The sequence below is a fragment of the Protopterus annectens genome, chromosome 6.part1 (assembly GCF_019279795.1).
Source record: "Protopterus annectens isolate FY-2018-M chromosome 6.part1, PAN1.0, whole genome shotgun sequence".
NCBI lineage: Eukaryota > Metazoa > Chordata > Ceratodontiformes > Protopteridae > Protopterus > Protopterus annectens.
In genome coordinates, this window is record NC_056738.1 from 484,717,954 (window position 1) to 484,743,280 (window position 25,327).

Sequence of the window (25,327 nt, forward strand, 5' to 3'; positions counted from 1 at the left end):
CAATTGAAGCTGACAGCATTTCCTGGATCTGGTGTCAAGGAAGAGCCGAGTAGGACCTTTATCACTGCCTCTACAGTAGGCTTTCATATGGCCTGCTGTAAATTTGAGTGTGTTGATCCTTTGGCTTTAGCAGCAGTTTTGGTGTGTGCCTACACAGGATGTCTTCCTTTAATACTAAATTGAGCAGTGTATCCTAGATGCCATTTTTTGGGAGAAGTCAGATTATAGGCAAAGAGAAAGGGATAAGGGAAAGTTAAGTTAAAGCCCTGTTCTGATAGAGTTAGTTAAATCTAATACAGAAGCTGCTTGTTAAAAAGGGTTGTTTAGTTGGACATAAAATATTGTACAGTAAATATAAGAATCAGTCAGAGAAAGTTAGAAAAGATTGGGAAGAAAGACTGGAAAAGCCATTTACAAGAGAGCAATGGGAGGACATATGTAATACTCCCAAGTATGCAACAGAGTTCAGAAGGTTTAGGATCTTTGGCTGGAAGACTATGCATAGGAAGATAACAAATGTTGGAGGTGTGATGGGGGAAGAAAAAGATAACTAGGAACATGTACTTTTGGAGTATAATGATTTGAGACATTTAAAATTCCTTTCAGATTACTCTTGTCAGAAATATTGGGTGAGAAATTGTCTGTAGCTAAGGATATACTTTTTTGAGCCAGTACACAGGATCTGAATTGCCTAAACCTAATAAGGTTTTAGTATCTCATAGATTTTAAGCCTTCCTTCTCTAAGTTTGCCAAGGAATTAATGCCACCCCTTCTACCCTTTTTTCAAAAAAAGCAAAATGAACAAACTCTGCAAGCTAATGGTTAGCAAGCATTTAAAAAGCAAAAAAGAAAGAAATCCCCCAGAACAAAGGACAGTCCAGTAAGTCTGAATGGCTATCTAACAGACTCTCCCTACCCCTCTTGCCACCCTTGCAAATTGTTTATCCTTCAAGAAAATCTGAACTTCTCTTTCTGTCTTTTATAACAGATAGTTTCGGAAAAGATTGGTTTTGAAGCTAATAGATTGTGGTTACAAATGGCAGTGGGAGTCTCTCATTCTTTTTTTGAGGGATGTCCCCCCACCATCTGCCTGGCCAAACTCATCTTTTCCATCCCGACATTCAGCTTTTTCTGTCCTAAGGGGTGATAAAATCTGTCCCTCCTCCTTTGGATTTATTCAAGAATATTTCTTTAAGTCAAAGAAAGAAGATTCTTGGAAACCAGTTTTAGATCTTTCCTTTCTAAACCTGTTTGTGATAGTGTCCAGGTTCAAAATGTTATCTCTCTATAGCTTGCTCCCCTTATTCCTCATTTAAATTTTCTGGAGACCTTGGATTTAAATGATGTATATCATCACATCCCTATTGCTCCAGATTTCAGATGTTTTTTTTTCAAGATTTTCTGTCTAAATCATATTATCAGTTCTTTGCATTACCCACAAAAGTATCTAGCTCCTGTGATAGCCTACTGCAGACTGTAAATTATTCACATTTTCCTTATTTAGATGGCTTACTTATCTTTGCAGAGCCTTCTTCAAAGTGTCAGGAATCTTTCATTTGGTTTAGGGATCTCCTACACAGACTGGCATTCCAAGCGAATGTACAAAGTCTTCTGTGACTCTTCACAGGATTGTTTTCCCGGGTTGTTTCCAAAATTCCTTAGTTCAAAGGCCTTTTCTCCCATATGGAAAAGAAGATCTGTATCTAGATCTATTCCTGAGTTTTTCTGCTTAGACTAATGTCTCAGCCAAGGAATTTCTCAGGATACTGGGTTCTCATGGCTTTTATGGTTTTCATGATTCCTGTAGCAAGACTCCACATGAGAATAATCCAGTGGTACCTAAAGTCTGTATGGTCCCAACATCAACATTCCCTGACATTCCCCATTCTAGTTTTGGGGTTTGTTAAAAGGGCGATTTTGTTTTTTGGTGGAGATATCAAATTTCTCAGAATCCCGGTCTCCCACTTTCTTCTCCAGCTCAAGTCCAGCCTTTAACAAAGACTCCTCAGACTTTGTTTTGGGAGCAGTGTCAATGATAGAAGTGCAAGGTCTTTAAAACATAAAAGATTGACTAAAATGCATAAACATAAGAGACTTTGGCTCTCTCAATCATCTGTGGTCCCCAGGACCACTACAAGTGTTTACAGATAACACAGTGATGTGGTACATAAACAGGGCGGAACCAGATCCTTGCTGTGATAGTCTGGTATGTAACTTTTCAGAACAGTCTTATCCCTTAAGGCATCTTGTATACTATCAGAGCAGAATTGTGTATCAGACAAGCTGACCAGGACAGACTCTCACAAAAGGAAATTGAATCAAGGGATCTTCCAGAAATTGATCCATTTGTGGGGAACACTTCAAGTAGTTCTCACCTCCCACTCGCAGCAATCAGTTTGCAAAATTCTGCTCCTGGTCTAATTGCAAGAATGCTTCAAAAACAAATGCTTGTTCCTTTTCTTGAACAGGAATGCCCCTGAGTGATTTCAGAAAGATACTCCAAAGATCATTGTGGTGATTCACTTTTGGCCTGTTCAACAGTGGTTTCCCCTGTTTTTGGAAATAGCCAGGAGCAATTACCACAAGTTTCCTCACAGACAACATACTCACACAGGTGGTTGATACATCCTGGCTCCAAACAGCTACAACTAACTGCCTGAATGATAGAATCTTAATACCTTTTAGGCAGCTATTTTCAGTGGACGAGTTTTATGTATTAAAAGAGGCAAGAAAACTTACCAGTAAGAAGTCATATGTTAGAAAATGGAAAAGATTTTCTAGTTGGTGTCACAAAGGAACTAAAACCCCTTCAGGGATAATCTTCCTCTGATTCTACATTATTTGTGTGAGATACTGTCTTGTGGCTGGTCGTACTCCTCTATCAAACTTTATTTCTTGGTCATTTCAGTACGTCTGCCCATGGATCCTCCTCTTTCTATGCAACGTCATGTGTAAAATGTTTTTTAGAAGGGGGTTTTGCATAGGAGGAGGCCTAGAAAATGGGTGCCTCCTCCTTGGGATAATGGTAATACTATTTTTAACCAGCTAGGGCCACTGGAAAAATGGTCCTTTTACAAGGACGACCAGGGAGCAATGTCTGGTTAAGTGACTTGCTCAAAGTCACACAAGAAGCAAATGAGACCTAAGGGAATCAAAATCAGTACCACAGGAACTAAAGCTTGCAACTTTAATCTCTTCACCAGCTACCAGGGATAAGAATTTTGTTAGAGAAACTTCAGTCTTGCTCCATTTGTACCCGCTTATCAAGCTAACTTGAGGTTAACATGGAAAACAGTTTTGCTGATTGCTTTGATTTCTTCAAGAAGAGTGTCTCAGTTGCAAGCTGTCATGGTGGTTGAACCTTCTATCATTTCCAAGAAATGTAGGGTTTCCTTATAAAACTAATCCTTCATTTATGCCTAAAATTGTATCCAGGTTTACTTTGAGTCAAGCTATCCATCTCCCTGTCTTCTTAACGGAAACTGAAAAAAAGGGAAAATGATTCTCCATACTTTTGGATATTTACAGATAACTCCAGAGTTCCTGAATGTTTTAGTTCTATCAAGGCAACATTGATCAGTTGCTCATTACTTGTGAAGGTAAGAAAAAAGGACAACCAGTGTCAAAGCATACTATTTCCAAATGGCTGTGTCATGCTGTTTCCTTTTGTTATACCTACTATAACAATGCAGTACTAGACAAGGTCAAGGCTAATTTTACCAGTGCCTTGGCTTCCTCTGTGTTTTTTTGGAAAGGATTTGATTCTAGAAGTATTCTAGAACCAACAACTTTGTTCTCTTTGCATACCATTACAAAGCACTCTGCAGGTCTAGGGCTGGCTTTATGAGGACCATTCTCCAAAGACTCCTGGACCCTCATCCTTCCTTCTCCCAATCAGTTTAAGCTGTGGTAGTCTACCCATGTAGATACGGCTACTGCAGCAGTGATCATTATGATGAACATAGTATAGTTGTGTTATTATACTTACTGTAACAGTAGATGTTCAAATGACCACTGCTGCAGTAGCCATTCCCTCCCTCTCTCCCCTTATTTTTCCATGTTTCTGTTGCTGGGGTGAAGACTTTTCTTTATTTTTCTAGAAACTAACTTTTCAAGGCTGTAGCCTCCTCCTGTGTTGGAATGAAAGCTCTGAAGAGGCTGCATAACCAAACCACTCTTCCATTAACTCTGTTTGAGCTGATTAAAGGTTTGGGCACATGGAAGGTGTCCTTAAGCTTTGGAAACTGGCAGTCTGTTATAGCCTTAGTATACTACTGCCGCAGTGTTCATTTTAACATCTGCTATTATGGTAAGTATTAGTTATAATGTAAGGGATTCATTTGTTAACTGTGTTGTGTAAGAACAAGAAATTTATTTAAACATTTTAAAAGGGGTGGAACATGTTCAAGGTATAATATGTTTATATGTACATTTTATATGTATTTTTATATTATTTTTATATGCTTTTCCCATTGACAACTGAAAACAAATGCATATTCTTTTAGAACTGTGTTCAGGGTTAATTAAGGCAATTTCACTGGTGCCTTTGAATTTGCTGGTTACTTATATAGGGGACTTTGAATATTGTTAATTTGTTCTGAGGAAGCCTGACACTTTGTTAGGTGAAAGCGCTTAACTGTGGAAGTATTTTTGTGTACTTTATTGTGGAGACATTTTATTGCAACTGTGAGCTTTTGGTGTATATTCTGGCTGTTTTAGCAGTCAACTGTTTTCATTGTCTGTGCTGAGTTGAACGGACTGCACAGTGGAATAAATATTTAGCTTCTAAAGCCGTGGACTCTTCGTTTTTACTGGTTTTCTGCTTGGTGATATTATGGTAAGTTTAGTTACACAGTTGTTCTTTTTCTGAAATGCGACCACATTAATGGTCATGGCTTCCAAGGTTGCTGATGTTGACAGGACTTCAGTGGTGCAGCAAAGAGAGTAAGATCTTTTTGTATGTGCTGCATAGAGACTGCTGGGAGCATCTGTTCGGCATAGCAAGGGTTGGGGTATAGGCCACCTCGGGTGCAAAGTGTTTGGGGCATATTCAAGAACTGCAGTTCTTACATTCTTTTGTGTGCCATCTATTCTGAATGTCAGTAAAGAAATACACTTCGGTGCTTCGTGTTGTAGACTGTAGCAAGTTAATTGCTGCAAGTGTAGCAGTTGGCTTGCTACAATTTTCAAATGGAAGTCCTTTATTTTCTTGTTCTTGAATTTGAGAGCTGAGGGGCAGGGTACCAGGTGAGGGACCAACACTGGAAGCTAGAAGAACCACATGTGATTCTTCACAGTTGTAGTACTCCAAAGGCCATGCATTTTTACTTGCAATACTACATTGCCCACATCTCTAAAACAAGTAAGCACACACTCCAGGAAATGTTAATTGTGACACCGCATATCCCTGTAGATCATACGTGAGGTGACATTTATATTTCGTGTGGGCCGTACATTGTAATGTGCCATTGTACCATATTTCCCACTTGCTTGATATCTTGGTAATGCCTTGATAGGTCACAACTCCCATGCATAAGAACAATAAATACTTTTTCCCTTCTGTCTCTCCCTCATTTTCTTTCTTGCTATCCTATTTTTTTATTTATTTTCATTGTTTTTTTGCCTCTGTTTTGTTCCCCACAATTTATGTTGACATTTTCTACAACATCTGCCACAGCTGTGCTAGAAGCAATATGCAGGTCACCATCCAGCCATCCAATCCCAGCCTTCTCCTGCCTGTACTCCATCTGGCTCCAGACCTGTCTCCCCTTCAGTTATGGTGAGGGAGCACGCAAGATACCTTCTCTGTGGCCTCTGGCAGGTGCACACCAGAGGATGTCCATTTGTTCCTTTCGGTAGCACCACAAGAGATGCACAATTTGTTACCCACAGGGGGATGGTGTAGGCGGTGAGAGTGTTGATAGACTAGAAAGTAGAAGCCTACAGTGGCTACCTGGCAAAAATCCTTGCGTGGGTTCAAGAATCGGACCACTGCCTGACCCTGCCTGCCACCTGAGGTGGGTACAGTTAGAAGGGTGATTAGTATGCTGACTGGCCTTTCTTTGGGTTTAGCACATGTAGTGAGGTAATGAAAGCATGTGCCCAATCTATCCCCCCTCATGGTGTTACCCTTCCTTGTGTATCACCTCCCTGCCCTGTTTGTTGTCAATTCCTCCCCGTCACCACTCTCATTTTTTCTGTGTGTCAGTCATTGCCTCTGTTTTATGTTTGAGTGTCCCTGCTTCTGAACCTCACTTTATTTCCCATTCCTTGTCTTAACCTTAAATCTTTGTCCATCTTTCCTTCTCCAAAAAAGACAAAAATTGGGTGCCTGTCCCTCACAAAAATATACCTTTCCTCCTCTGTTTTTCTTCTGTATGTTCCTCTACTTGCTGTAACCCCTTTTCCTACTTTCCTGCACACCCATTTCTTTTCCTTTTCTTTCAGGTGTCCTCTCGCTACAAACCATAACTGTGGATGTGGCATAACCATAATTGCGTTAGGCATGTTTCTGAAACCTAGAGTACATTAAAATTATAGTAAAGATTTTGAAAACCAGCAAAGGTCTGAGCATAGTGTTATATTTTACCAACACAGCATTTTAACTTTGGAAATTTTTGAATACTTTAATCATAATATTGCAGTGCATCCATTTATAACACCTTGGTAGTATTAGACTGTTAAAATCTTGAATGTTGATGAGCAACTTTTCTTCCACTCCCACACACCATAAAGATGTACAAGTATAACAAAATAATATTGACAAATGTTTGTTAGATGAACCTATAAACCTGTAACAGTTGTAAAAGAATTGTTATACAGAGCCAAAGCCATGCCTTAGAGAAGAGAATGCAGTGTTATCTTTGTAAATTGCTAGAATTTTGCCAGTCCATTGTACCTCTAAAAGGAATTTCAGATGCTGAAATTAAAATGTTCTTGTTAATTGGTAGGATACAGCCGAACTGTTCTTTGAAGATGTGAGATTGCCAGCAGATGCTTTGCTTGGAGAAGAAAATAAAGGTTTCTACTACCTGATGACAGAACTTCCTCAGGTAACTTATTATATTGCCATTCTTGAACTTGATTGTCTGTTTCACTTCACTAACTTGTATTTCTTTAAGTGCTAGAGCACTCCAAACTTCTAATTACTTTCAAACGTTAAATTCTCTGAGAGACTCACTGAGTATCTCTGTGGCCTCTCTGCAGTCCTCACTATGTTGTTGTTTGATATTTTAAAAGACAGAAGAAAGAAGAAAGTAGGAGGATTGTCAGCTTCACCACTGGTTGGGAAACAGTCACTTGGGATCAGTGGGTTTTAAACATAAAAAAATGTTTGCACTCACTGGCTGCATGGTTTAAAAGGATAAAGTTGTGACGACTCAGACAGTTGGAGATCAACCAACAGTCCATTTCTTGGAAGATCCAGCCTTAGAAGTTGAGAGTAAGCAGCTGATGTTATCTTGCCCCTAATGAGGGATGGGAGATGGGCAGTTCCTCTGTGAATGACTGACATCTGTTAGATGCAGATGTTGCAGCAGGTAACAAAACTAACTGAGAAATGCACAAACTGTACATATGCATGGTAGCTGTAATTCAACCCATGTCTGGAAGCAAACATGGATTTCTGGCATGTTATTGTGGGAGCGTGCATATCTCAGGCTACCATGTGGAGATTTTTAGGACCACCTACCTGTATGCCTTCTTGAATGTTGGCAACCCCAATTAACTGTAATTTGCACTACCAGTTGCTAAGTGGCCAGTGTAATGGTGAATCAGATGGGTATGATCTTCAAAAGGAAGACATTGTTGGTTAACAAGCATGCAAACAAGTAGTACGTAGGAAAAAAAAAAAACTCCCTGCTTTTGTAAATCTGGTGAAATCCCCTTCACTGACCTTTACCACTTTAGGATCAAGTAGTCCTGACAAAATGATACTGAAGTGATGCATGTCTGTAAAGTCTGGCAGTTATCCCAAAATATTAAGGCTCTGAGATGTTTACAAGCTGCTTCCACAGATTTTTTGATTCCTTCTACCTCCATTTGCCTACTGTATGACTGAACACTTTACCAGTCAGTGCACCTGGGTTGCTCCAGAAAAGGAAATAAAATAAAAATAAAGTCTGTGTTAGCCATTCAGCTTCTGCTTCAGTATGGATCTCTTACTCTCAGATGCTTCTAAAGGAAGATGCACTGGTGGTGTTCTGTCATTTATCTGAAATCACACACAGAGCTAGAGGTTTCTAGAAAATGTTTTAATTAGGAATGCCTTTGTTCTAAATGTGAAATATACTAAGTTTACAGTGGAAACCCTTTAAACCATCCTACTTCTGCTTTTAGAGTGTTTTTAGATTGATTTTGTAGGCATCACTGACTTCTGTTGACACATGAGCATCATGCATTTGACGCATCAGGCAACACAGGAAGACCTTATTATTTTGAAGGTTCCTGTGTATTGGTTGGAACACTGTAGGACATTTTTTTGTTCTCCGCATTTTTCCCCCTTTACTGTGTATGTACTTGCTCCCTTTGACCTGCACACATTGTTACTGTGGTGGATTGGGACACATGTACCCCTGGAATTCTTTTTTCTTGCTAGCTGCTCACACACTTCATCTCTTCCTAACAAGTTGGGGTTGGCATAACTGCTAACGTGTTTACCTTACAGACACAAGGTGCAAGGTTTGATTATCAAATGAGTTAATTAGCCAGGCTTAAAATGGCCTGCAAGGTAGTTAACCAAGTACTTATGAACAGGTCATTAGAAAGCTACGGCCTTTGACTAAAAAGGATAGACTTTTCTAAGAAGTACTCTACATATCATGCCAATCAATCTGACAGATATGAACTAAGGACTGCTGCACTCAATTTAAGTTCACAGACAGTGCACACCTTGGAAATGGATGACATGCTGGTAAGGAATAGACTCAACATCCTGTGTTGCAAAGCCACTTGGCTTGGGATCTAGTGTGTCCGACTCAGGAGGAGGAGAGGCTTCAAAAGTTAGTGAGAGATGTCATCAGAATTTGTTATAGACGCATGGCACCCAGACTCTATCATAAGGATGGACCACTATTCATAATCAGTCTGTGCCTCACAGCATAGAGTGCAAAATAGTGCATTTAGACAGCAGTTGCAGGACCTACTAGGTAAGTCAAGATATCATGAATTGATGTTGGAAATGGGTGACCTGAATCCATATATCAGGACAAACAGAGCAGGATATGAGGACTGTTGGGCCCACATGGGTGGAGCAACAGGAATAAAGAAGGGAGGGCATTCTAGACTTCTGTCTAGCAAATGGCTTGATGGTGACTGACACATGGTTCAGCAATAGAGAGAATCACAAGATCGCATGCATGACCAGCTAATGTGCAACTCTGATGGACTTCTTCCTAGTAAGGAAAAGGCATTGGGATAGAATCTGTAATTACAAAGTCATCCCCAGTAAAACAGTTGGCCCACTGTATAAACCATTGATTTCCACAGTCAGCAAATGGCTTGATGGTGACTAATACATGGTTCAGCAAGAGAGACACTCACAAGATCACATGCATGACTGGCCAACATGCAACTCTGGTAGACTAGTAAGGAAAAGGCATTGGGATAGAATCAGTGAGTACAAAGTAATCCCCAGTGAAACATTTGGCCCACAGCATAAACCATTGGTTGCCACAATCAGCTAGCTCAAAAGAGACTAGGCTGAAGAACTGGAAGTTGATTAGATCAAAAGCTCAAGATTTCAAGGGATTACTCAGGGCTCTATAACCCCAAGAAGAAGAACAAATAGGTGAAGTTGAATAAGAATGGCATCACTTCAAAACAGTATGTATAAAGACTGCAGAACAGATATGCGGCCAAGAACAGGTATGGAAGAAAGGTACGTAAGGAAAGCTGATACTGGAATGCAGAAGTCTAGGAAGGCATTGAAAGAAAGCAGTAAAAAGTGGAAGATAGATAAGACAGAAAGAGGGAATACTGGTTGGCAAACAAGCTAAGAGAAGAGTTGCACTAGCAAAGAAAAGGTATAGGAGGCGCTCTACCAGCTTCTGGAAAGTTACTCAGTAGATAGCACAAAGAAACTATAACAGTTTGTAATGCAAAGACATAAGAGCAACGAAAATGCTCAGGCACCCTTCATAAGAGATGTCAGCAACAGCCTGCTCACCAGTCCCTCGAACATCAAAGGTAGATGGAAGGATTAATTCCTGCAGCTTTTGAATGAAGAAACACCCACAGAAGCTGTACTGCCCCAGACATGGCCTATGATGAAAGAAGAAGAGGAGCCCACCCTAGAAGAAATAAGAACGGCATTAAGGAAAATGAAGTCCAGGAAAGCAGCAGACTGAGATGAGGCCACAGTAGATATGATCAAGATGTTGGGCGAGATAGGGGAGAAACGGCTTCTGAGGGTACTCATAGCAATATGGAAAAAAAAGCGAGTCCCAGATGACTGGAGAATAAACACAATAGTGCTAGTGTACAAGAACAAAGGGGACATCCACAAATGTGGGCAGTAAAGAGGTATCAAACTCTGGTCACACTGCATGAAAATTCTGGAGTGTGTGATTGATAAATATGCAGAGTAGTAGAAACTAAGATGGTATGATAAGTACTTTGGATTCAGATCAAACAGGTAGTTGAGAAGAAGCGAGAGATGAAAAAGGTACAACTGAGCATTTCCAGACATGGAGAAAGCATATCAGAAGGTCCCAAGAAAGCTTGATTTAGGCAGTCCTTCAGTGGTTCAAAGTTCAAGAAACATTGGTAGAATTAGTGTAGGCTATGTACAAGGACCCAATGACTGTGGTACAAAGAGCATTTGGACTCTTAAGAGGGGGATCCCAGTGGGAGTGGGTGTGCATCAGGGTTCATCTCTGAGCTCACTACTATTCGTACTGTTGATGGACTACAGTAGCAAACAAGTCAGAGGGGACAGATCAACAAAGTTGTATGCAGATGATGTGGCCTTACTGGCAGAATCTGCGAAGGAACTTCAGCTGTAAAACTGAAGGCACATGGGATGAAACTGAGTACAGGTAAGAAAAGTTGTAATGGTAGCAAATGGAGGAAATCAAAAGGAGGTGAGAATTGAGATAGTAGGGAAAATAGTAGAACAGGTTCAGCTTCACTTTTTTAATTTATCCAAGTCTTTTGGGTTTCTAATACCATGACGGGAATGGACCCCATTCCTAAATCAAAAGTATGATTAAAGTTCATGAAATTAGTACTGTTTCAATCTTTGATGTCAGCCAGTAGTGCTCTTGGCAGCACCTGCAATGTGCCCAGTAATGACGACTCCTGCAGTTTTGTATTACATGTATTGGTAATGTATCTAAATGCGATTGTAAATTCTTTTTTTATAAGACTCGTTGCTCCTACTACTATTGGAACTGTCTGGGTATCTTTCTTCCACATTGCTCTCATTTCTGTCTGCAGATCCTGATATTTTATGACTTTGTATGTCTCTGTACGCAAGACACTGCAGTTAGTGGGTGTGGCAATTTCAATGATCAATGCTACTCTTGTCTTCTTTTCTTGGACCACTAATATTCAATTTTCTAGCATCTATCTTTTGAACTGTTGGTAATGGATGATCCCATGTGATGTAGACTTCTTAATTTTCTATGATGCTTTGTGGTTCATGTTTCCAGTGTTTTTCAGCCACTCAATACCATAATGTTTGCACAATCCCCAGTGCAACAGTCTCGCCACATTATTATGCCTTTCAGTATACAGTCCTTCTGCCATTAGTATGTTGCAGCCAGCAACAAGGTGTACAACTTTTTCCAATTCGGTTTTACAGAACCTACATTTGTCCGTTTCTCTCACATGTTCAATGGTCTTTATAAACCAATGTGTATGCAGCCCACTATCTTGGGCTGCCAATATTAACCTTTCATCTCTTGGTTTAAATTCGCCTCTCCTTAACCATTCCTGTGTCCGTTCCTGATCAACATGAGGTTCTTCCAGAAGTTTTCTGTACTTGCAACTATATTTATGCTTTTTCCACATTTCTTGCCTTCTCATCTGATCCTTCACCTTATATTCTTTCCTTGTTTTGGCACATTCAGTTGCTTCCTGATTTTTATCTACGTCTGGTTTGATTTCCATTCCTGCTTGATGCCGATAAGCCTCTGCTAGATTAAGCAGAGAAGTCATCTTAGATTTATTCTCCTCATGTTTCAAAACTTTCACTACGTTTGGGTCTTGTGCGGTCAGCAGATATGTGTGGAGTCCCACAATTGCGGATTTATACATATAATCAGTTTCAAGGAGGCCCATCCCTCCTTCGGAACGTGGAATATATAATCTTGGTATGCAGTGATTTTTATAAATCATTTGGTGAGCATGAAACATCCTTCTTGTTTTCCTCTCTAATCTATTCAACACATTTTTGGGCCAGTCAGTCACTCCAAAACTGTAAGTTTGGACAAGAAGAGCATATTGATTTACAGCTTGAATTTTGTTCCTAGATGTCAGTGCTGTTTTCAGGATTAAAGTCTTCTGAAGTATTTCTTACTAAGTTTTTTTCTCATTTGTTCATGTTTTATTGTTGATCCTTCATTAATTCCCAAGTATTTATACACTCCTCCTTGCTCAAGTTCTTTTATATCACATTCTTGTCCCAAACTGATGTTTTCCTGGCATTGCAATTTTTCTGCTTTAAAGGTTGCTTTTGCACATTTATCAAGACCAGATGACATTCTTATATCATCTGAAAAAGTTTTGACAACTTGCAGTTGTGCTTTTCAGTTCCTCATTTGATGAGCTATATAGTTTTAAATCATCGACAAAGAGAAGGTGAGAAGTCTTTACACTTCGTTGTTTTCTAAAAGCCAGATTAATAACCATGGCCTAAGCTGTTGAGTTAAACATCTTAATGGATTAAGGGCAAGGCAGAATAGTAACTGTGACAGAGAGTCACCCTGGAAATACCACCCTTTGAATTTTTATCCCTGGGATAACAATTTGTCCTTTATCATGGCTTAATTGCAAGGTGGTCTGCCACTGTTTCATGGTCAATGTAATGTATTCGATTAGTGTGGGGTGTATCTTATACATTTTTAAGCACTCTTTTATCTATGAATGAGGGATACTATAAAATGCTTTTTTGTAGTCAATCCATGCCAAACTTAGTCTTCCCCTTTTTACAGTTCTGCACTATGACTTTATTAAACAATAAATGATCCTTTGTTCCATATGACTTTCTTTTATTGCCCTTTTGTTCTACTGCCATAATTGAGTTTTCTTCTAAATTACTATAATTTGTCAGCATCAATTCCCATGTATAGTTTATACGTCGTTGGAAGGCAAGTTATTGGTCTATAATTTTTAGAGTAGCTTGCAGGTTCAAGTAGGAGCATTGTTTTTCCTGTTAGCCAGGTTGGTGTATGTTCTGAGTGCGCATATAAATAGTCCCTACTCATGGCTAAATCTTAGTGCAAAGATGTTAATACTTTTAACCAGAAGTTAGGGCATCTGGGCCTGGGGTTTTCCAATTAGAGGCTTTTCTCAACTTTGTTTCAATCTCTCTGGCTGTTACTTCATCCCATGTCATATCCTGTACCTTTAAACTTCTTCTTCTTTCTTTTACTTCTATCTGTTTAGCACAGTTGTTATGTTCCACAGGATCTTTATAGATACTACTCCAAAATGTATATATTTCTTCTTTTTTGGCGGTCTTTCAATTCCTTTTATCTTCTTTCCCAGCTCTCTATAAAACCTTTTTGGTCCTCAATAAATTGCTTATTTTGCACTTTTCTTATATTTATCTTCATGTCTTCTAAGTTTTTCCGCCTGTGCTGAAATTTTTAGTTTATTATTTTTGATAGTGCATAATAGATCCTGGTCTGTTCTAATATTTCGCGTTTTCAAGTACCTGAGATGGTTGGTTGATGACAAGGGAGATCTGAATGAGGAAATCAAAGTTAGAATAAGAGGGGCTGCAGTCAACTGACACAGTGTGTCAGGGGTAGTGTATGGTACAAAAATGTCAAAGAAGCTGAAAAGTAAGGTGTACAAACAGCTACTGTATGGTACAGAAATCTGAACACTAAAGGCAAAGCTGCTGCGAAAGCTAGAGGTGATGGAGATGAAGTCCCTGAGGTGGGTGGTAGGATGTACAGGATGGGACAGATGAAGAAATGAGAACATAACAGCAGAAGTCAGAGTAACTCCAGTTGCAGAGAAAATCAAAGAAGACAGACTAAAGTGGCACAGGCACTTGTGCAGAAAAACAGAAGAGAATCTGATGAAGATTATTTGGGACAGACAGGAGCAAGGCAAGAGGAAACAAAGGCATCCAGCAAAGAGATGGTTACATTGTGTTTGAGAAAACCTGTGACAGGCATGACTGTCAAGGAAGGTTAAGAGAGTGGCACTGAATTGAGAGAGGTTGACAAAGCACCCTGACACCATGTAAAAAATTGTGAAAAAGAAGGGGGGTTGGTAGTGGTGGTGGTGGTGATCATCATCTTGTTAAAAGTTAGGACTAGCCACCTGGAACTGACTTTTTTGTCTGTGATGAAATTACAAAGTCAGCAGCTATTGCAAGATCAGGCAGTTTAATCCTGTGACTCAGAAGCATCATAAATTAAATTGTCTCCTTTATCTACACCAAGTGCCAAACAGCAGTGGCCTCTTATTCCTTGCATTGTTGTATAGTAGTAGGTTATCCACAGATCAGGCAAGATAGATTTGTAAAGTTTACCTTCTTCCTACTCCCTTGGGAAGAAGACTCTGGTTAATACTGTTATCTCACCTTGCCTACAGAAGCAAGTTGACTGTCTACAAACATGAAAAAAAAATCCCGTCATTTCTCTGAAATATATTCCAGGGTGTATATTGCTAGCTTGAGGCATGAATCCTTTGAGTCTACTTCACGATGTTGAAAGCCAACAATATCGAAGCTGATATTGTCAGCAGCACAACATCAAAAGCGCAGAACATGGTGCAGGTAAATGGACATCTCCATAGGGGGAGATTTCCGTTTACCTCAATGTAATGCGGTCTCAGAGTTGGAATATTTAAGTAGGGGTGGTGTGGAGGGTGCATGCAGGCTTGCCCCCCTGCCTATGCTAGTTAGTTTTTATTTTTGTTGTTTTGTTTTTTTAAACGTTATTCAATGTTTTACTACATCGATCACTAGAGGTTGACCTTTAGTGATTCGATGTAGTAAGATTTTGATAACGTGATATAGACGCAATCCTTTCACTTCTTGCCTGCCCAAGTGATTGGCTTATCACCATTTATGATTAGAACCATTCAGAGCAAAGTTCTCATCCTTGTTCTCCCCCCGACATTTGGACATTTTGTTTCACCTCCCTAGGACTTAACCTATTGACTACCTACTTGCACCTTGCTGGACTCATTCATACCTGCTGGGGGTGAGATCCATGCATTCCCAAACTGGGTAACAGCCCTCTATCTCATTTCTTCCTGTTTAAGGATCTGATCAGTAGATACAACAATAAGAGCAGCAGTAAAATAAAGATGAGTACAACGGTTGTAGTACAATATAACAAACCACCTGGACAACATACTATACAAATTTAGTAACAAAAAAAGCAAAGCTTTCAGGTTCAAATCAAAACTTTCCTCAGTGCAAGTTGAAACACATTCAATCAACCATGTTTATATACACATACCTATTAAGCACAGCTAGTAAAAAATAACAGAATCACTCAACATTAATTTTAGAGAGATATTTGTCCATTTAAAACATGATAAAAGCATATTATTTTAGACACATTTGTTTATTTCTTAAAACAGGTTCAAGAGTTGCCACCTGATTTATACCAGGGGACAGTCTGCTTGTAATTGTAAGATCCATTGATATTCTTTAAGCTCAAGCTTATTATTTAGGTCACCTTCCCTTATATTTCTATCTATAGTAGTAATTGCTCTAAAAGGTACACATGTTGTGAGCCATTCTCAGAGATGTTTAGTTAATGCATTTGTTAAAATATTTTGTCTTATCGGATTTGTGCTCGATTATTCCTATAAGCGTCTTGTAGATTTACTGACATAAAAACTTGAACATATTATACATGTTGCAAGATAAATAATATTGTACGTATTACAGGTTGCAAAACATTTAAATGTGTATGGCTTGTTGGCAAGAGGATGTATAAAATTAGTCACTATTAACAGATGTACAACTACAATTTATAACAGGGATGGGTACCATTCTTTGCAAGCTGTACAGTCTTTTTATTGCATTTAACATCCTTATAACAAAACATCTGTTTCAAATTCAATCAGTTACGATAAGCAAACCTTGGTTTATTACCTATAATACCTAGCAACTCAGGCAAGGTTCTTAAGATGGCCCCAGTTGTCATTGATTATTTTTCTTACACCTCCACTACATTTGCTATAAGTAGTGGAAGTGTGTTCTCTCTCTTTAATCTATCTGATCAGCCCATTTGGTCCTCTGGAGGTGAGAATGTTGACTGTTAAGGATGGGCCGTTGTACTAGTCCAAGGGAGGCCCATCCCCCCTAAACCTTCTCATAAGTGGCCAGCTGTCTGACAAGTGTGTGCATGGGTGTGAAATGGTGTGTGCTGCCACCTACGTCGTCATTGGCTCTATAGTGCATGCGCCACTTTAACACTGCAAGCTTGCCCTGACCTCTTACACAAAGTAATCACCTATCTTTTAGTAGGTGTCTCGAGTGTGATTAATGAGACTGTCCTTCCACATACAAAATGAGTGAACTGGCATTGCCTGAGGTCACCCATCTTCCTTCTCCTATCCCTCCAGCACCCATAAGATGAATTGTATACAGGTCATGTGGGTCATAGCCAGGGCTTCATCCTTTTACCCCATAGGGCAAGGCTCCCCTACATATGGACTTTGCTGATTTATTTAGTGCATTGTTGAAGATGACTGAGCAGTGCAAGAGAGCATCACACAACTGTTAAAGATTGATTTCTGCTCTTCATTGCATGACTATCTCACACCAGAACTGGTGTTAAGTTGTTCAGTTGTGCAAACTACTACTAACTCCAGTCCTCAAGCTCAACCTGGTAGAGGCCTTTGGCTTCTTTTCCTCCTCCTGCAATTCTTCAGCTGGTTCTGATTTTTTCCTCCCTGCTACTGGTCATCAGCTGCCAACAGTTCCACGCCTCATTCTACAAGATCTTAGTCTCCTGTGGGCTCAATCCGACCCATGTCCAAAGCCAGTGAAGGGATCAGGGACAGTGGTACAGTGTCATACTACTGATGGGAAGTGTGCCCTAATCCCTCTTCCACCCCACAGCAGTTTTGTAGCTCCACAGTTACTACCCTTAGGGAGGTACTTCCACAGGCAACCTACTCACCAACATTTTTCTGTTATTAATTGGTATACAAGGTTATATGATTTTGCACTGTTTGTATTGGCATCTCCAGAGACAATTTCCAAGAAATACTCTGGTTAAGTGACTTGCTGAAGGCCGCATAGTAGGCAAATGAAAAATCTATAAAGGAGAATAAGAAACAAAGTGAGCCCTGTAAAAAGACTGTATAGCTACAATGGGTGGTCTGTACTGATGGGTGTTCTCTAACTAAAGGGCCTAGGCCTGCTGTACTGCAAAAAAAACTGTTCCTTCTGCTCTGTCTGCTGAAGCCAAGACTCATTGTTCTACTCTACATATGAAAAGCTACATGATGTTCTTTTGGGTAGCACCTCACAAGTGGGAAGGTTCCAGAAGACAAAGCAGCAGTGTGTGTGTGTGTGTGTGTGTGTGCACATGTTTATTCTTGAGTAGCAAGTATAGGACTTGCATCTTGATCTTGTCTAATTTTTGATGACAGCTGTACAGAGTCAGCAGTCCCAAGAGGCAGGCCTTTTTGCAGGCAGTGCAACATTTCTGACCATCATGCAGAACTGTACAAGGATGCTAGTTCACTGAGTGTCCACACTTGCACTTACATCACAAGAGAGAAGAGGGATCTTGACATGGTGACAAAAGGCTCCATCTCATCTCAGAATTACAGGAGTCTTCCTCTCCCTTCAGGAGTCTATATAAGAAACCAGTTTGCCTCGGGTGAGTTATTGGAAATTTCACTCTCTACCTTGCAAAGGGGCCATGACTCTCTCCCTGTCCCTCCACCGGAAGAAGGAAGAAGTTTCAGTTTGCACTTCTGCCTCATTGTGATGATAAATTTCCACACGGGATCTTATCGACTTCAAGTCACACCTGCAGCCAAATAAAAATGAATGCCCGGTTCCAAACGTGCAATAAAATCTACAAACGAATACTGGAAATCTCATACAAATGTCCTATTTAATAGTATTTAGCACTTTTTGTCTTTCACTGAAACAAGTCTTTATTGTTGATCACTAGTCTAGCTGTATTGTATGCCAGTTTGTGCAGTGTTAAGGAGATGCTCAGTAGAAGGACATCCTGTGACTGGATGTCAATCCCTAGGAAGTCTCAAGTCTACTTCAGGTGCTCACATTGGTACCCTAACGTATTTTGTCGTAATATAGAAAGATACTTAGTCTACTGCAATTTGTTCCAAGATGTCCATGTCAAGGATTTTGTTTCTGAAAATAGAAAAAGTAAAACCATCCTTCCCTTCTAACTCTGAGGAAGATGGACAGATTACCTCCCCTCTTGGTTTAAATACAGGCTGTGGGGGAAGAAATTTTATCTTTAAGTTCTTCACTCCTTTTAATTTCCCCGAGTAGTCTTTTGAGTTTCTAATACCATGACTGGAATGACCCCATTCCTAAGTCAAAGTAGGATCAAAGTTCATATCATAGTTTTGTTTCCGTATATGATGCTAGCCAGAAGTGCTGTTCGTAGCACCTGCAATGTGCCAAGAATAGACTCCTCTTGCAATTCATACAGGGTTATATGTACTGGTAACATGTTCAAGTATGGTTATAAATTCTTTTTTTATAAGACCCGTTTCTCTTACTACTATTGGAACTGTCTAGGTATCAGTAAAAAAGGAGAATAAGTGCGCAAAACACAAACTTTTAAACCAAACACAGCACCCGGATAGCCGTTCCCACCAAAATCCACTCAGTTTATTGCACGAAGTTCACAAAGCCAACAATAATCCCCAAAACATTAACGCTGTCATACACCAGTATGGTTTTGTCACTATTGTTACAGACTTCATAAGATAAACTGCCATAAACACAGAACCTATTGTATATCCCTACCCATTATGCAATTAATTATTCAATAAATTAATCAATTAAGTAGACAATACTATCTATCCTAAGTACATATACACACACATTTGACTTTTAATGCTCTCAAAAATCATCTGTATAAAAACTTCTCAAGTAAAAAGGCATTTTAAAAAATATATACATAAATGTATGTATATAATAGGTTCTGTATGGCAGTTTATCTAATGAAGTCTGTGACAGTAGTGACAAAAACGTACTGGTGTATGTCAGTGTTAATGTTTTGGGGATTACTGTTGGCTTTGTGAACTTCGTGCAATAAACTGAGTGGATTTTGGTGGAAACTGCTATCTGGGTGCTGTTTGATTTAACTGTCTAGGTATCCTTCCACATTGCCCTCATTTCTGCTTGCAAATCCTGGTATTTTATGACTTTGTCTTTGTGCATTAGACAGTAGTCACTGGGTGTAGCAATTTCAGTCATCAGTACTACTTTTGCCTTCTTTTCCAGGACTACTATATCTGGCATTCTCTCACATTTTTTTAAAACTGTTGGTAATGGATGATCCCATGTGATATAAACTTCATAATTTTCTGTCATGCATTGTGGTTTGTTTCCAATACTTCACAGCTATTTCAATACTGTAATGTTTGCACAATCCCCAGTGCAACAGTCTTGCCTCATTATTATGCCTTTCAGTATACAGTTCTTCTGCCATTAGTATATCACAACCACCAACAAGATGGGCAACTGTTTCCAATTCTGTTTTACACAACCTGCATTTGTCTCTCTCCCACATGTTCAGTGGACATTGTGAGACGTGTATGCAGTCCACTATCTTGGGCTGCCAATATTACCTGTCATCTTTTAGTTTAAATTTACCTCTCCTTAACCATATAAGTTGCCTGCTTTGGTGATCAACTTTTTTTGATCAAAGTTTGTTTTAAGTGGACATTGAAGTATGATTCTTTCTCTTAACAAGTATGCCAAAGCTTAGATCTGGTTGGCAACCTTTGGATCTGCCTTTGAGATGTTCATATCCATTGTCAGTAAGACTAAGATCAGCAAGCTTAGCCCGGCACCTTAAACTTTTCCACAATACCTTATCACCTCCCCCCTTACCCATGAGGTTGTGCATCTAAGAAGACCCTCAGCAGATCTTTTTATCAATTTATTGAAGCCAGGTTGCACCAGGAGACAGCCAGAAGCTACTGATGTTTTCACTTCTTTTCAACAATTTTTGCCAGTAGTTTTTCATTTTGTAGTCATGTTTAACATCACTTGTTTTGGTACTTTTCCGTTAATGGGGCAGCAGGCAAAATGGTAGACGGACCAAGTCCGCTTTAAGCATTTCGGTAACTGAAAGTTTACTAGTAATCATCGCCATCCTCCTCTCAAACACTCCATGTGTGATAGAATATCAATTTACCACTTGATTTCAGTAAGCACTTACGGTGATAATCATAGCCAAAGCCTTAAGTACCACACTCTATACTACTAGAAGTGCAATGTTTTCTAGTCCTGGCAGATACTTGGGTCTCGTGTCCTCATTTTTGCAGTTGTAATAAAAAGCAAAGTACATTTCAAGTTTTCTGTTGGTTGTATACAATATACCTCATGTCTTAAAAGCAATGGCTGGCAAGTACTGCCAATCATCGTTGTTGATATATTTTCTATTAAACTACTATGTGCTTTAAGGTACAGAAATTGTGATTTAACTGAATCAGCCTATTCAGGAATGCCTTCCACAGTACTAAGTATATGGAGTTAACATCTGAAAAGCTTCTGTCGTGAAATGGATACACAGATAGATTGACAAATGGACAGAGAGCTTGATAGAGTAGTAGGGGGTACTTCCTTTTTCTGACCAACTGGGGTGATTTTAAAAGTCATAACTGTGATTCAAAACTCTGGCATATACCATGGCATGTACTTTTGGTCTGAGTTGTATAAAAGAATGCATACTGAGTTTCTAAACGCTCATTTTTGTTACACATGCTTGAATTAAAAGATGAAACAATGAGCAATACGGACATCTGTTGAAAATGTGAATATGTAATTAGGATTAAATATGCTGTACGTCTCCATGTATATTTCACAGCAACATTTCTGTTTCGCAGCGACTGCTGCCCTGTAAATGGAAAAGTACCCTTGTTTCTGGTCTTCATCTCATTCCATTTTTTTAACTTTATAATTAAGTCTGTGGTGAAGTCCACATAGACTCCCCTCCCCTTTCTGTTCCAGGCATCATTTTGTGCAGCATTTTGGTGGCTTTGTGTTCAGTATATATGGTAGATGTTCATCGTGCATACAGCTGCAGTCATAACAGATGGGTTCTCCTGCCATCAGGCGGGTCCTCGGTCGGCCGAATTCCAAAGTCTAGGTCCGGCGTCGGTTGTCGTCACTTCTTCCCTGACGTCAGTGCGACAGGGGTATAAAGGAACCAGCCAACGCCATTTTCTTCAGTCTTTCTTGCCGCGCGGTGCCCGAAGCAGAAGCAGTTCGCAAGTGCCAGTCAGCCAGCTCCTGAAATTACGAAATTTGGAAACCGAAGTCTTCTTAAAAGCTAAGTACCCCGTTGGGGAAACTTTTCTTGCCTCAGACCGATGTCTGAACACATTCTTACCCCCTATGCAGACTGGCCATGTCACTTAGGAACATGGCCATGGACTTACAAATGGAACTACAAGCACAGTACTTGCCAGGCAAGGAAAACACGCTGGCAGACAACCTAAGCAGGAATATGACAGATCCACACGAATGGAAATTGCATCCAAAAGTTTTTACAGAAATAATCCAAGAATGGGGAAGGCCAGACATAGATCTCTTTGCCTCCCACAAGAATCATCAATTGACAAAATTCTGCTCAAGGATCTTCCATCCAAAGGCCTGGAGAGTGGACGCTCTTTCTTTCAGTTGGACATCAATGACAGTTTATGCCTTCCCTCCTCTTCCTCTGCTGCCCAAAGTTCTATTAAAGACCAAAGATGATTCTCATTGCTCCGGACTGGCCAAGGCAACACAACATTGGTACCCACTCCTGAGGAGCCTGACGCCATGGACCCTGCCTCTAATGCCTCTTCTTCTGACTCACACAGTTTCAAAACTCTTCACAGCCAGCTTAAAAACACTCAATCTAGCCGCATGGAAGATTCCTTAGCATCACAACAGGCCCTACTCTCCAAGGAGGTGCAGGACGTCATTTTGGAGGCCAGAAGACCATCAACTAGAAAAGCTTACTCCGCAAAATGGAAACGTTTTTGTGTCTGGAATGAGGAAAAAGGGCCAGGATCCTGGAAAACTGAATTTACCTCAAATACTACAATATTTGGCTGAACTGCTAAGCAGTGGACTTTCTTTCTCCTCCATTAAAATACATGCCTCAGCCATTTCTGCAGAATACAACACTGATCCACCTTTATTCTCTCACCCTCTCTTAAGACAGTTCCTCAGAGGGGCTAAGAATTTAAGGCCTCCAAGGAAACAACCAATACCTGCTTGGGATCTTAATTTCATTCTGGAAAAATTGACCTTACCTCCCTTTGAGCCAGCTGCCTCATCAGATTTGCAATATTTGTCCTGGAAAACGGCTTTCCTTCTGGCTATCACCTCAGCTCGTAGAGTTTCAGAACTACAGGCTCTCATGGCTGTCCAGCCTTTTATCATCTTCCATCAGGACAGAGTTTCCTTATGAACCAACCCGTCCTTTATGCCTAAAGTGGTATCCAGGGTAGCTTTAAATCAGGCCATACATTTACCTACTTTTTATCCTAATCCTCAAAACAAAGGGGAGAGATTACTACATTCCTTGGACATCCACAGACAGCTGCGTTATTATTTGGACAGAACAAAGCCTTTCAGAAAATCAGAACAGCTCTTTGTGGCCTATGCGGTAGGAGCTCAAGGGAAGCCAATTTCCAAACAGACAATCTCAAAATGGATAGCCCACTGCATACGCTTTTGCTACTCCTTTCATGGCAAAACTGTTCCTACAGGCATTAGAACTCATTCCACCAGGGCCACAGCCACCTCTGAAGCCTTCGTCAGAGGAGTTCCTACCAAGGATATTTTGGAAGCAGCCACTTGGAGTTCTGTGCATACCTTCTCCAAGCACTACAACCTACCATTCTACTCCAAATCTAGAGCAGGCTTTGCCACTACAGTCTTGCAGGGCATTTTGGCTCCTCCTAGTTCCAACTAGTGCCTACCACCCCTTCTTAGCTTTGGGATTCTACCCATCTGTTATGACTGCAGCTGTATGCACGATGAACATAGTACAGTTTTGTACCTACCATAAATGTAGATGTTCGAGCGCTAATACAGCTGCAGTCCAGGTTTCCCTCCCTCCTTCCCCTCTTGGGACAGGCCTATAGGCTAACACATCCTCATACAACCTGATTGGGGTTTTCATTTATGATGTATTTGCTTGCAACTACTGTATTTTGATTATGTAGCACTGCATTATCACACAAATTTATTATTGCCTTCCTTCTGGGGGCACCTGACATCTGGGGCGAGGAAAACTGAAGAAAATGGCGTCGACTGGTTCCTTTATACCCCTGTCGCACTGACGTCAGGGAAGAAGCGACGACAACTAGACTTTGGAATTCGGCCAACCGAGGACCCGCCTGACGGCAGGAGAACCCATCTGTTATGACTGCAGCTGTATTAGCACTCTAACATCTACATTTATGGTAGGTACAAAACTGTACTTTTATGCAGTCTGTTTAGGATAAAAAAGAAGTAAGATTATTCCCACTCCTTCATAAAATAAGTGTGGTGGCAAAGTCCCTGGATAAATGTACCAAGTATGTCAAGTGTTTAGGTGAGGAGCATTTTTCTCATGAGTACCAGATTTTCATTGCTTTCAATCCCTTCACCTTCAAAAGAGAGAAAGGACAGAAGTTGGAAAAAATTCCAGGTTGCCTCTACTGCCGAGTCCTTATAGGCTGCTGCTTTCACTTCAAAGCCCCTTTCTTGTGAACACCTTAGGAGAAGACCAAATGCTGAGAAAGATTCTTTGAATGTTGTTAAGCAGCTGAATTTTTTTCACGTTTCCATTTCTAGTAAATGTGTTTCTTCTCAGGATGTAGTGATGATAAAACCTGCTTCATTTAAATCCAAGCATATTAAAGTAGCGGCTCCATTCTGAAAGTGTTTTATTCATCTTATGTTTCCGTCAGTGTGTAGGATAGAGCTGCTGGGACAGTCTTCGGTACCATCCCTTCCATGAAAAGTATCCTCTCCCTGGAATCAGCCTTTTAACCCATCTGTTCAAGCCAGCAGACCTTGACCAGGATGTCAACTCCTTCCTGTACTTTGTAGGTAGATGTTGACTTTCTCAGCTTTAGTCAGCTGTTGTCCAGTATCAATCTGTCATGGTCAGTGGTCCTTGGCTTGGAACATTTATTTGTCCTGTACCCGAAAGTGCAAGCGTCCATACATGAGCTGCACTCAGTCATACTTCAGGCTGTGGCTCAGAGACAATTCTACTTCCTGTTACGGCTGTGAATAGACCAGAGCAGAGAGACCAGGGAGCCTTGGCAGGATATAGTGCTTGCGATGGCCTTCAGTCGTCTTCCTTGTTGGTCACCCCCTGAAGACTGGGGCTAAGGTCAAGTGCAAAAGGAATCTGTAAGATTCTTCAGATGAGTCCCCAACGCTGGACATGGATATGGAACTGTACGTGGGCTTCTCCATACTCTCATCTGATTACCCAGCTTTAGGCAAATAATGGAGTATGGCCAAGCAAAACCAAAATGGCCCCAGGATACCCTGTCAACATCAGAATGCATTTGGGCAGTTCCCTTGACTGAATTGATTTAGTTGGTCACTCTTAAGTTTTCATGGCTGCTTTTAAGAAGATCTCTGAACCACAGGTCAGAACATCTGTCTTCCTAATAAAGCATCACATGCAATGGAAAAATTAGGAAATTAAGTTTTTGTCCACCACTCTCTCCCTGAGGGTATTAAGCTACACGATGCATATGTTGATGTTGGGAGTTAACTAACAAAACTGCTTGCACTCTAAGCTGGGGATTCTATGAATATGGCAATGGAGGCATTTATGTTCACTGATATAATAATAAGCTTATGGGGATATATGAGGGATTAGAGGAATTAATTAAAGTGGGAGGTTCGTCTCTGATAAGTTGTTTGAACACAGGAATTGGGCAGGGGTGTCCTCTTCTCCCT

The 25,327-nt window shown here is 40.3% G+C and overlaps 1 protein-coding gene across 2 annotated transcripts in view; it reads left to right on the plus strand.

Annotated features, from left to right (window-relative positions):
• Positions 1–25,327, plus strand: part of ACADL (acyl-CoA dehydrogenase long chain) — a 603,582-nt gene that overhangs the window by 342,107 nt on the left and 236,148 nt on the right. For both annotated transcript variants that reach the window (XM_044075941.1, XM_044075942.1), the window contains exon 7: positions 6,951–7,052. In XM_044075941.1, the coding sequence (XP_043931876.1) occupies positions 6,951–7,052 (102 nt within the window). The remainder of the gene's footprint in view (positions 1–6,950; positions 7,053–25,327) is intronic.